Source organism: Excalfactoria chinensis, chromosome Z (assembly GCF_039878825.1).
Source record: "Excalfactoria chinensis isolate bCotChi1 chromosome Z, bCotChi1.hap2, whole genome shotgun sequence".
NCBI lineage: Eukaryota > Metazoa > Chordata > Aves > Galliformes > Phasianidae > Excalfactoria > Excalfactoria chinensis.
The window spans coordinates 28,140,374-28,154,406 of record NC_092857.1 but is presented as its reverse complement, the minus strand read 5'-3'; the positions used below and the strand labels follow the sequence as shown (position 1 = coordinate 28,154,406).

At 35.1% G+C, this 14,033-nt stretch overlaps 1 protein-coding gene across 24 annotated transcripts in view; it reads left to right on the top strand.

The window, feature by feature from the left end:
• The window catches only part of PTPRD (protein tyrosine phosphatase receptor type D), a 1,083,558-nt gene that overhangs the window by 865,495 nt on the left and 204,030 nt on the right, over nucleotides 1-14,033 (top strand). For all 24 annotated transcript variants that reach the window (XM_072360023.1, XM_072360013.1, XM_072360012.1 and 21 more), the window contains 2 exons: nucleotides 8,735-8,880; nucleotides 13,665-13,806. In XM_072360023.1, the coding sequence (XP_072216124.1) occupies nucleotides 8,735-8,880; nucleotides 13,665-13,806 (288 nt within the window). The remainder of the gene's footprint in view (nucleotides 1-8,734; nucleotides 8,881-13,664; nucleotides 13,807-14,033) is intronic.

The following is a 14,033-nucleotide window of genomic DNA, read 5'->3' as shown; positions in this document are numbered from 1 at the left end:
CTGGTACCAAGTTCTACACAGCCTAGAGGTACAAATTAGAAATGTGCTATTTTAACATTAGACCTTTTGGAAATGGTAACCTAGTTCTTCTAGTTATAAAGTCTTACTTGCAATCATGTCAATAGCTTTTGTGTTACAGGCAAGAATAAACTGATGCTCACCACTGCAGAAAATTTGAAAACATAAAGCTAGCACTAACTTTAAATTTTCCTTAAGAAATCACAAAATTATAATCTCTTTTTTGAGCTACTTGCTAAATTTGTAGTGGGCATTTTCTGGCTAAGTGAAAACTGGGGAAATAGAGATAATCAGTAAATAATAAATAAATAAATAATAAAGCCCATAAACCCCAGACCTTTCTGACATAGTTTTCTCTTCTGAGAGTCATTGTTTCTAGAGGAATACAAGTAGCAGAAAAACTATTATGAGATAAACATTTTAATTCAACTGCAAAATTTTTATTATTGTCATCTTAAGGGCTGAGTTTACAAGTTGTGGAGCCTGTAAAGTGATATTCTGGATTTTCAAAAACCTGTGTTTGTATCACAAGTAATCTTTGCAAAAGAAAAGGACCAAAATCTTAAGCTAGAATTAGTTGGCAGATATGGATTTCATTGAATAGTTCAAGGATGAAAAGCTGGTAGTTTTAATTCACAGAATGTTACATTAATTGCTCTGAAAGTAATGCCTCCTGTTTGTTTCCATGGAAAATACAACACAGTGTAAAATACAAAAATCACAGTAATGCTATTTTTGAGAGTAATGTTTCAGCTACAAAACAGTAGTTTTTAATGCAGTCACCATCAGCAGCTATGAGTTTTCACCAGTTATGAACAAGAGCATGACACACCCATAAAAATCTGCACCAGTGGAGGTGACCCACTGTCACTGCCATTGCTAAAATGCATCACCTACAAATTCACTCCTCTGTTTGGTCTTCATAAGCATTCAGCAAGAGTCCAGAAATGGCAGTGGGTGCCATTTCCTTCACATGGAGGAATTCAATTACACAACTTTTCTTCATATGTGCTTCAGTGTCAGACATCATTTTGTCAGACCACCCCTCTGCTGTCATCTGTTGCATGGGAACCAAATGTAATGAGTGGAATGTTGGTGGCAATTTTCATCCTCTGCTGCCAAACCACCAAAATCCAATTCTGATACCATGACGTCATGGACCAATATAATAAAACAGGAGGCATTACTTTTAGATGAGCCAAAGTATTCAGCTGCTCAAAATATGATGGCATATGAAAGCTATGTTTTTGTTAATTCTCCATGTGGAAGAATGTGAGGATCATGCAGTTTTAAATATTTATTAAGAACTATAGGAAAACTCAGCAGATTGTGAATGACAGACAAGAGATTTTAGAAACATACCATCAAGTAAGTTTGGGATTTCTTGATCCAGATTTCATGAATGCAAATTCTCACTTGTCCTTATAGAAATAAAAAGCTAATGAACTTTCTTACACATCCTTTTTGCAGATGCACTTTAAGTGCATGCTGGAATTAAAGCAAAATAATTGGTTTTAACAATGATCAGTCTAACAAATGTCACAGATTATGATTAATGAATAAATTAGTGGTAAATGTTGTAGATGAATATGCTTTGACAATACTTCTTAAGAAGCAAATGGGTACAAAAAGCTTTCCTGTTAAATACTGTGTTTATATTTAATGTTAACTCACAGAGGAATTGTTAGAGAATTTAAATAATTTATGATCATAGAATCATAAAAAAGTTGGAAGAGATCTCAAGGATTATCAGCTTCCAATGCCTGTACCTTAAGGGGGGTTGCCAGCTGCTAGATGAAGGGCTAGACTAGGATTCCCAGGGCCCCATGGCACCTGGATTTTATCACCTACAGGAATGGGGCATCCACAACCTTGCTGGGCAGCCTTTTCCATCACCTCACCACTCTCTCAGTAAACAACTTCCCCCTGACATCTAATCTAAATATCCCTTCCTTTAGTTTAAAACCTCTCTCCCTTGTCCCCATGTAAAAAGTTTATTTCCCTCATGCTTATAAATTTATTTTAAATACTGGAAGGCCACTGTGAGGTCTCCATACAGCCTTCACTTTTCCAGGTTGGACAAGCCCACTTCTTTCAACCTGTGTTTGTTGGAGAGGCGCTCTAGCCCTTGGATCTATTTTGCAGCCCTCCTCTGGAACCACTTCAAAAGCAACACAGCTTTTCTGTGTTTGGGGGCCCAGTCTTGGAAGCAGTACTCCAGCTGGGGCCTCATGAGGGCTGAGCTGAGAGGGACAGTCACCTCCCTTGCCCTGATGGCCATCCCTCTTAGAATCATAGAATCATCAAGGTTGGAAAAGACCAAAGAGATCATCTAGTCCAACATCTTCTGATGGAGCCATGGATACCACTTGCCTTCTGCTCTGCAAACCCACATTGCTTGATCATGTTAATTTTTTCAACTACCAGGACCAGGTATATTCTCTAGATGTCATTCTCCCAGTTTGTATAAATATCTGGGATTATCTCAACCCAAGTGCAAAGTCTTGCACTTTGTTTTGTTGAACCTCATTAGGTTCACAAGGGCTTACCATTTGAGTTTATTAAGTTCTCTCCAGATGGTATCACTCCTTCTACTCTATCAAATGTACCACTCCTCTTGTGTAATCACCAGACTTCCTCCAAGTGCACTCAATCACAAAATCTATGTCGTTGATAAAGATGTTGAGGACTACTGGTCCCACGACAGAACCCTGAGGGTTACTGCTTGCCATCAGCCTCCACTTGGTCATAGAGGGATTGACCACAACCCAGTTCCTTATCCACTGATATATATCTGTAGAGTATCAGGGTGAGATTACCTGTAGCACTTACCTAATTGTTAGTGTTTATTATAGTTATGCTTTGCTTTTCAAGATAGAAGCCTTCATCACTTGGCCTGTTAACATAGAATCCATAACAATTTCTGGTAAGCCAGGTGGACACAATGACTGTGAATAATGTCAAGTAGAATGGGGGGTGTATAAAGAATATTTTGAGTTCCTTTTATTTATTTATTTTTATTATCTTATTATAATTTGCTTTGTTATCAGCAAAGGATACTTATTCATGTATATTATGGCATGGGAAGAATGAGTTTGGAATTTCTAACAAGGAATGACTTAGACCAGCGATATATCCCACTGAAACTTGCTGTCATCAGACCAGTAACGTATAAGAGATATATAACATATGGCAGTGATTCTTGTGACGGTATGAGTAGACTGCTCCGAAGTCCCTGCACACCTGCCACACTGTATTGTATATTTTGTGATCAGCCTGCATTTCTGCATTTCTGAGTGTCGGATGAAAAGATTTCCTGGGAATCACTGGGACTGTATTATTTAACATTGCTTAAAAAAAAAAAAAAAAAAAAAAAGGCTTTAAAAAGGCTTTACAACCAAAAAGTGCCTATAGTGGTTTCAGGACACTTCTGAAACATGAGTTTATGGTAATTTACATGTCAATATGAAATATGAAAGAAGCATCTTAGCACGATGTTTTTCCCTTGTAGTTTTTCACCTTATGTAGTGTTTGTGTCATGAAGTATAGCAAAGGAAATGATAAACTATAATCCTTGAAATTTTTTATTCAGATTTCCTGAATTATGTTTCTTGAATATGAAAAAAAAAAAAAAAAAAAAAAAAAAAAAGAATTGTAAGTTGCATTGTTGTGCATTAGGACCTTTCATACAGAGAGTGCAGAAATAGAAGTGTTAAGATCTTCATTCACTGAGTACCTTGTCTGCTGAAAGCACACATGCTGAGCCTGTGCTGCTGACTCTCACTTTGACTCTTTACTTTTAAAGAATGTGAAGTCTTATCTACATATTCATCTGTTAGAGGATTTGTATCCATAAAAATGTGTCTACTCAAGACCAGATTTCAGCAGTTACAGAGAGCAGACTGTACTTCTAGTTAAAAATAAAAAGAAAGAAAAGAAAAATAAATATTTATGTATTTGAATGTAAATGAACAATATAATATGTCCTAACAAACAATACGGAGTGTACAGCATTTTAATTAATTAGACAATTCCACAGCCTAAAAAATATATGACTTAGTTAATTCCACTTACTACTTCAGTATTATACTGAAACTTGCTAAAAAGGAAATGGTACAGAAGCTTAAGGAGAATTCTTATGTTCAGGGAAAGGTATTAATAAGTTCCAATCCAAATAAATTGTGTTAGTGTCTTATTTGTAACATATTTTCTGGAAATGCAATATGGAAGAAGATAGTGCATTCTTTCTCACTGGCTGTAAACAGTTTCAATTTCAAAAGTTTCTGTGTTGTCTCATGGTATAGCTTGACTGCTTGTGAAGCAACAGCCAAATTTATTTGGCTTTAAAATCCTTAAGAAAATTAAATCCCAAATTAAGGATGATCCAGCAATTTTCCCTTATGCACTAGGCCATAATTTGCAACAGTTTGATAACTGTCATATGAACTTCTGACTGAAAAAATGGATAGTGTGCACCAGTGTGTGGGCACCCTCAAGTCTTGGGTTGCAAAGCTTTTGTGATAATTCCTAATTACAGAAGTCTTCTGCATCAACTCCAGGCAACCCTACAGGCTTGGGTGAAAGTGACTGGAAAGCTGCCTGATGGAAAGGGACCTTGTTTTACTGATGGATAGTTGGCTGAATATGAGCCAGCAGTGTGCCCAGGTGGCCAAGAAGCCCAATGGCCTCCTGGCTTGGTGTGGTGAGCAGGACTAGGGAAATAATCCTGCCCCTGTACTTGGCACTGGTGAGGCCCCACCATGAGTACTGTGTTCAGTTTTGGGCACCTCAATACAGAAAGGACATTGAGATGCTGGAGCAAGTCCAAAGAAGGGCAGCAAGGCTTGTGAAGGGCTTGGAGGATACACTCTATGAAGGGAGACTGAAGGAACTGGACCTGATTAGTCTGGAAAAGAGGAGGCTGAGTGGAGACCTTACTACTCTCTTCCAGTATCTGAAAGGTGTTTACAGTGAGAGTGGGGTTGGTCTCTTTTCACTGGTGACAGGATGAGGGGAAATGGCCTTCCAGTTGTTTAGGTTAGGATACTAGGAAACACTTCTTTACAGAAAGGGTTGTTAAGCACAGGAATAGGCTCCCCAGGCTGGTGGTTGAGTCACCATCCCTGGATGTGTTTAAAAACCATTTGGATGTGGTGCTCAGGGACATGATTTAGTTGTACTATGGTTAGGTCATGGTTGGATGATATTTAAGGTCTTTTCCAACCTGAGTGATTCTATAATTCTGTGATTCTATCAAAGTATCAGCAGTATTAACACAAATATCTGGGAAGGCACAGACAGATTAACAGGCTGAAAGAAGACAACAGTGTGTTTGTTTTAATTGTTTTATTTGTTTTAATTGTTTTGGCTATTGCTTTAATGGTCAATATTGTTCAATTTTTAATGATGCCCACAAGAAAGGCTTAATGTAAATGTGAGCAGCTAATTTTAACTGAATTTTATTTTAGTTTTGATTATGCTACTGCTGTTTTACTTACAGTTTTATTTAAATGTGACCAGATTGAGTTTCAATAATGCTGAAAGTCTGTCATGCAATTGATAGCAACCTACTACTTCCAATTTTTTAGCAGAGTTAATTGTACTGGAAGATTCCCATATAGATTGTTGCTGTGGTTTATAAATTAGTGCTGGAGAGAGTACCTGTTGGACTTTGTGCTAGTATTCCTATGGGACACTGAAAACAGTTGTCAGTTCTCAATCAAAATTACCCTCATGTTAGTAAGCATAACTGTGTGCACAGTGTAATTGTGTTTGCTATCCGAGTGCCTAGCAGCTTAGGTCAGAATCAATGTCAAGAAAGTGACAGCACTAATTGTGCAGATAATTTGTGTCAAACTTTAATTAACAACCTTTATAATGATGAAGGCAACAAATACAGTTTTTATTTTTGATTGTTTTTTTGTTGTTTTTTTTTTTTTTATTTTATTTTTCCTGGACATGATTTCACCTACTGAAGATAGAAAGTTTTTACGTACTGAGATGAACACATAGGCTGAATAATTAAAAGGTGAATTGCTTGTGTTTGTCTTTCTCCACGGCTAGCAGGCTACCATCATCTAAGTCATAGCTCCTTTTGACCATGAATGAGTTTGTCCTCATAACACCTATTAAACATAAAAGCAGTATTATATTTCTGCATATAACTGTAGTCTTAATAATACAGCCTTATTTCTTTTTTCTTTAGAAAAATGGCTGCAAATAGGGAAATTCATCATCATGTAATGTGTTTGTCTTATCCCTTTCCTGCTACATAGGAAGCGTTGTTAGTTCACAGACAGCCCAGCAAAAACTTGACCTAGGACTGGAAGTACACAGTTATATGCAATGTACTACACGTATACAAAAGCATGTTGATTGACAGTGACACAAAACTGATAGTAGAACAAGTTTTTTTGTTTGTTTATTTTGCAAAGCTAGTTTAACATAGTTAGGCATGCTTGCTGTTTATCGCTTTTCATTGTTTCTGTTTTCTTTGTTGTTTAACTATCTGGAGATCCCCTGTTATCAGGATAATAAATAAAATGTTGCAGAAATAAATGCATGACATGGTTGTTGAGCTGGTAATGGTCCTTGACCCTGATAATGCATAGCAAAACTGGCAAATTTATCAAAACAAATCTTGTCTGGAAGGAAGTTAATTTATTGATGCTGCATTTATAAGTTTCCCAGTCTCTGAATATATTACTGAAGCATTTATCTAGAACTTAAAATCTTCCTGTGAACTATAATATATAGTTTCTCCATGCTGGAGAACTTCTCAGACAGTGTTTTTCTTTCATTGGTTTGCATTCTGACAGTGAATTCACAAAATACCAAGAAGAATAAAATAGAATGACAGTGCATCAGTTTTCACTTGATGGCACACAATCACAATTTCTGCCACAGAGTATCAGCATATCTGAATCAATCATGTCTCTTTACATACCAGAGAGCTGAGTTAATGCATGTGCATAAAAGGATTCAAAGCTAGCAGTTTTGGTGAAACCCAGATGCTCTTCATCAGAATACATTTCTGTCTTTCCTGTGGTCCAGGCATAAAGCCTGTGACTTAGGAAAGGGTTTTCAGTTTATCTGCTCTAACTCTCTTCTTCATATGTTGTGGATTTGGATAGTTTTTCTTCAGAGATATGCTTTTGTAGGTTCCCCACAGCAGTAGTGGCACACTGTTTTGCTATGCTCAGTCTCGCTGTTGCACTTGTCCTCGGATATTGTATTTATTGCTAATGAATGTGAGACAAAATTAGGACAACAAATAGTTTAAGGAGGCTTGAACTTTCTGTGAAGTTGAAAACATAGTAATAACCTTAAAGTAGACTCAATTAATTTAATAAACTTGCAGCGTTCTTCATCTTCCCATATTTAGCGTAGCGATGTAGCAATATATTCAGTCTGTTTTATAAGAAAGTCTACATCATATTTTCTTGGCATTTAAAATGATTTCAGGATTCATATCAGTATTACTTAGATGCATACATTCATATATGCAGTCTTGGAAGATTCTATCATTTTAATAAAGATATTGACAAGAAATATTGCCTGTGGGGCCACCTCAGAAGAATAGGCAAATAGACATAAAAAAAAATGTAATGTGTCAAATTAGAAACAAAAACAAGTACAGTTTTAGTATATAAATGTTAATACTACAGTGGAACAATAAAGACAACCAAAGAGACTGAAAAGAGAAAGGAAGCAAAAATTGAAGATGAGAGCAAAAATTAATTACAGTAGTTGTTGCAGTCACTACCTATAACAGCTTACAACAGAAGACAGACCACAGAGCAAAGATCTGTTTTTTAAAAATGATTTTATCGACCCTCAGTACTCCATATAATGTGAATCAGCATCTCCAAGTATACTCTGAAAACTATGCAATTACAAAAGAGAATTAAGTAAATGTATGAAAGAACTCTTCAACATCTCTGTACTGTGGTTAGATTCTCTGACTTTCAAACTGATTTTTCAGAAATCTTATCCTGCGCTGGTCTAAGCGTTAAAGTGTTGTTTCTTAAACAACCTTATAAATTTATTATTCTCTAACAGAAAAAGAAGGTAAGACAGTAATTGATAAAAATATCCTTTCCTACTTTTTAAATGATTTCTCCAGCTCTCTCTCCTCTCTTGTTCCTGCAGTAGTTTGCATCTTTTATTCATTTCTTTGTGACAGAGTAGAATATTGTGGGAATGAACTGGAGTTTTATGTGAAACTGTAGCTAAGCATAAATCTTACTTCTATTATAGGCCCCTCTGCATAAGATTTTAATATGTAGGTATTCGCCTCTACCTCTTCAAACTTAAAACATTTTCACAGAATTTCTCTGAAATGTCACCAATTTTAATGGCTTAAAGGTGGAAATCCAGCTTTCATGACATCCTGTGAGCATAACATCAAGTAATGAATCATGGTATAATTTGAGTTGATAGATGAGCTCATTTTGCAACAGAAGACAAATTGATTTTTTATTTATAACTGTGATAAAATATAATGTATGATCTTGCTACTCTGATGGCATCAGATTTAATAGTAAAATCTGTAAGTACTTTCCTGACCTTTTAGTTATTTCTTATTGCTTTTTCTTACAGATGAATACTGTCACTGAAGAAACAAAATATTTTATTCTGTTCATTTTGAAATCTTGACGTAGTTTCTTTTTTATGGTTGCTACCTGGATTAATTTTGTTTGTTTGTTTGTTTTAGCACCACCAAAGTTTACAAGAACACCTGTTGACCAAACAGGGGTTTCTGGAGGTGTTGCTTCATTCATCTGTCAAGCCACAGGAGACCCAAGACCAAAGATTGTCTGGAACAAGAAGGGAAAGAAAGTCAGCAATCAGAGATTTGAGGTATTAGGTCCATTGTTCTGTTCCTCTGAAAAACATAAGTTCCAACCTCACTTCTAATCCCAATATGTGTGCTCTATTTTCATAGGTTAAATAAAATATCTATGACCACTGGGGATAATGTAAAGGGAGCAGTCTTGTGAAGGTTCAGTTTTTCTAACTGGTTGCACATAAACAATGCTAAAGGGGAAACAAATACTGCTGCTTTATAAACCAATGTAGTTTTTTTAGTGAGCCTTGGCATACTTCTGTTCAGACAGCTAACTTTTCTGCAAAGGAGATAGAGGAAAATTATTTGTGCCATAATTATTGTCCCCAGAGTGCAAGCCACCTCCTTCTGTGATAGCGTGCACCAAACAGACCTATCCTGATACAGCTTCTGCTGCCATAATTGCTTACTACCACTGCAGATAAAGATGAAAGGGGCATTACAGTTCCTGCTGCTGTAGATGAAATACAAAATTTGTTTTCTTTTGATTCTTTTCTTAACAATGACCTTGGGAGAGTCTATAGAGAAAGCTGTTTCCTCTCTTTCCACAACATTCAATTAAAGGAAATAGTAAAAATAATCTTTTCAAAGGATACCCGTTTCTTTAGGGAAATAAAACAACAAATAACATTCCCTCTTTTAGTGGCAGGAACAATTAATATAAAGTATTGATTGACCTTTAACATGAAGAAAAATTTTAGAATATGGGAGAAGTCATGTGTAGTGGACACTAAAATGGGGCTTGTAGTATATAATTTCCCCTGTGTCTCTTCACTATTTTCACTGTTAAACAGCATATACTTTGGCATCCAGAATGCCTAAGTGGTTTATGAAACTGTTGTGACATGTATTTTTTGAGTGAATGATATAATAGACACAAAAATTGAATGAACTATGAAGTCTTCTGTGTGCATTTGTAGTAGTTTTGGGGAAACTTAGACTAGTTAGACTTATGCCAGCAGAAAAGTCTTGTATTTCTTGGACAGATTGATTTTTAAAATACTTTTTTTTTGTTGTTCAAAATACATTTAAAGACATTTCAAGTTCTTGCAATATGCAAAATCTATCAGTTTCTTTATCAATCAATATTTTTATTTTCTCTTGTATTTACTAAAATGTAAAAACCAAAAGCTCAAATTAAAAAGTGTCTTCTTGGCACCAGGAACTATTTACTGCTTGCAGAGCATATACAGAGCTGTAATTAGGTAGAGGTATTAACACAGAAATTTTATCATAAATTCTACAAAATTTTGTCTCATTCTGTTCATAACATTTCCACTAGAAATACCTACTAAACACTGGAAGGTTGAATATATTCATGTTTATTGTGTTGGTTGAGTTTTACTTTGCAATTTGCAGTGTTTTACTTGCTTCATGTATTGTTTTCTGTGTAACAGTTATTTTTAGAGAACACTGGTAGAAGTACGATTTTATTTCCAAGGTTGAATATTTAATGGAATTGGAAAGAATTGTAACAATTTCATTTAAAATATTTTAACATTTCCTTTACTAAAATGTTGAACAATTTAGATAGTCAAATAAGGGGGAACGAAATAGAATGAATGAAATAGTTCAAGTGTTTTATAATTGTTATACATATACATATGTATATATATGTAATCGTTTAGCATCATTTTTATAAATCACATCACATCAATGTTTTAAGCAGTTTTATTTCCTTTCCAAAATGAAAACATCTAGCACACTTTAGTATCTAAATTAAAAAAGAGAAGCAGCAGAAATTTGATTCAGGAAACAAACAACGAATGTTAGGTAAAAAAAGGAACTTTAGCCATGGCCAGATACACTAATAGAAAATAATGAGTCGGGCCGTTTTATTAGTGTTTTTGTGTGGTTGCTGGTCATTGTTGTTTAAATTTTGTGCTTGCTGTTGTTGTTTTTCAGATTAATATTTTGTATATTTCTCTGAGTTTGATAGCTCAATACTAGAGCATAAAAAATTTGAAACTTGCCCGCTGATCTGTACAGAGTCCTAGTCTTCTTTCTCAAGGACTTTAGGATTTCATTTTGCTATAATTGTCAATATTATTATTTAAACAAATTTAGATAGCCTTTTACAGGTTTTTGTATACTGTTACATTATATATTTTTTCTCAAATCTAATCTGAACTTTTTGTAGGAACTTGATTTAGAAAGTAATTGTGAAAGCAATAGAATTACTATTATCTTAGAATGGGTAATGTTCTTGCGCACAGGATAATTTTTAAAACTGGATATTATTCAGTTAGCAAGAGCAACATGTGTATATTTTTTTCCAAGATAAAAGGCCAAAACAATACTTTGTGAGACTTCGTTATCAAACTTTCCTTATTTAATTGATATCGCAAAAATATGCAGGGTTAACGTGATAAGGTAGGATTCTTTTTTCTCCTCATGCTTCAGATAAATTCAAGTAATACAAATTAAGAAAATAAACTTTGAGTTTGTAGCAAGTCATACTCAGAGAAATTAAAAATGAAAGAGTCGGGGAAAACATACCGCACAGTTCTATGGGTGGTGTAAGGCTGATTCTAAGGTTTGGGTTTTCTTACGTTTTTCCTTTTTCTTTTTTTCTTGTTTCTTATTACATCCATTATACTGTGCATATTTTGCAGACAACTGACTTGAAATTTAAGCTGTGCAATATTTGCCAAACATAAAATGATGCAATTGTTTACTAATCAATCAGATAAGAATATTCAGCATTCAGATTTAAAGAATAGTAGTTATTCATTTTCATTTTAAAGACTTAATCTATCCTGTGCTTTAATTTTTGTACACAAGTAATGTGATCTCATGTTTTCAGGAACAATTATTTTTTTTTTTTTTCTCTCATAAATGTCAGTTTATCAAGAATTCTAGCTACTCTTTAGTTTCTGCTAAGATCAGATGGAAATTTTTCATTTCCGTTAAGATCAGATGGAAGTTTGTCATTGTCTACATCTCCTTGGGTCACTGGTTTAACTCAGAGAATAGGGAAAAGTGATTTGGACTTTGGACAATGAAAAAAAAATCATCTCAGGAAAAGGGGGTACTATCTTGTTACCATTTAGACTTCTGTAACTCCAAAAAAGAAACTGACAGATTCTTACAATGAATTTAAAAAAGGCTGACTGTAATAAGCTCCAGGGGTTGATCCAAAAGTAATGCCTCCTGTTTTCTTATGTTGACCCATGACACCAGAGGCAGATGTTGGTGCCATACCATGCCACCAGAGGCTGAACCTTCCCACCAGTTTTGCATTACTTTTTGTTGCTGTGCAACAGATGGTAGCAGAGGGGCACTCTGACAAAATGGCACCTGATATGGAAGTGTGTATGAAGCACTGGTGTGGAATTGAATTCCTCCATGTGAAAACAAAAAGTAAAAAATGCACCCCTTGACGTTTTTTGATGCTTACTGAATTCTTATGGAGACTGAGCAGTGGATGTGAGCACACTGAGGTGGTGCTTTTCAGCAGTGGAAACAGCTGAAACAGGCATCTCCATTGGTGAAGATTTTTATGAGCGTGTCACGCAGACTCCTGATCATCACTGGTTATAGTACATAGTTAATGGTAGCGACTATGTTCAAAAATAGTGCTTTGTAACTGAGAATTATTGTGGTCTTTGAATATGTTGTATTTTCCATGGAAATACATACGAGGTATTTACTTCAGCAACATGCATAATCATATTTCCCAAATCTGCACTTTTCTTTCTTTTACTCTCAGCAAAAGTCAAGATCTAACAGAATATTTGTTTGTAAATTGGACATGCAGGCACAAACATGTGTGCAAAGAAGCATATATGTAAATTGTTTTGTGGATGTAAATATAGAGTATGTTGAAATATGTATTACTTTGTAAAAAAAAAAAAAATAAAAAAAAATGGAATTAATCTATAAGTCTATAAGTACTACTGTCCTGATGGTAGTATTAACATATTTTCTTGACAAATAAATTAAAAATCAGTTTAGATTATATAGATAAATATTGTAATTTCAGTATAGGGATGAGGTTTCCAGTGTCTGGAATTGTACATTGCTCACCAGTAACTGGCATAGTTGTGTCTGCAGGACAAGGAGATAAAAGCAATAAAATTCAAATAAATTTGAAGGAATTAATTGGAATAAAAATATTTCATTTTTTCTCATATGAAAATGGCTATTTCTTCGATAAAAATTTCAATTTGAAAAAATAAACCTGTAAGTTGTTTATTTAGTCCTATTACTTAGTCCTTTAACAAGTACATGATTTCTATTGGATATTTGGATAAATTTACTTCCAATCTGTGGGCTGAATGCATAGCTAAGCTGACTAGTCCTATCTTGTTCAGAAACTGTCAAGCCGTTTTCACTTGGTAGCTCAGTGAAGTGCGGCCTATGAATAGGGTGCAAGTATAGCCTGAAACAGTTTCAACTAAAGTAACTGATATATTGTGATAAAGCTGTGGGACTGGAGGGAGACTGCTGAGGGACTTCAGGATAAGAGAGCATTAGGTTACTGAATCCATTCTTACAGACCTTGGTAGATGTTTTGTTGGTGGTGTTTTGCTGTCACTGTTGTTGCTGGTGTTGGCATTATTTGTTTGTTTATTGGTTTGTTTTTCTTGTTGCTTCTTGAAACTACCTTGGAGCAGCCATTGCATGTTCAGCACTGTATGTTACACCTAGTGTTGTGTTTGTCATGGTGTGTGTATATAAAAAAGGAACCTGGTTCTGATGCCAAAAACACTTACAGGTCACTGTTCGTGTACAGATTAATGGAGGGATAGGCATTTGTAACAACATCTGTGACAGCTGTTGTTTCCTTTTATAGGTAATAGAGTTTGATGATGGGTCTGGATCAGTTCTCAGAATACAACCACTGCGTACACCACGAGATGAAGCTATTTATGAGTGTGTGGCTTCCAATAGTGTCGGTGAAATAAGTGTGTCCACAAGACTCACTGTTTTACGTGGTAAGTTCTTTCTAAACATGATTAATTTACTTCTTAGAGCTAAAAGTGGTAGATCATTTTAAAACAAAGGCTTCACTCCAAGATAATTAATTACAAATATTTTTAAGTGAGTGTTGTTGAAGTCCTGATACTGTTAAATATGCTTTACATAGAACTTTTGATCACAGAATGGTAACAGGGGTGTGTGTCTTGCTCCAATTTGTAGGAGGGAGACAAGGTTCTTTGAT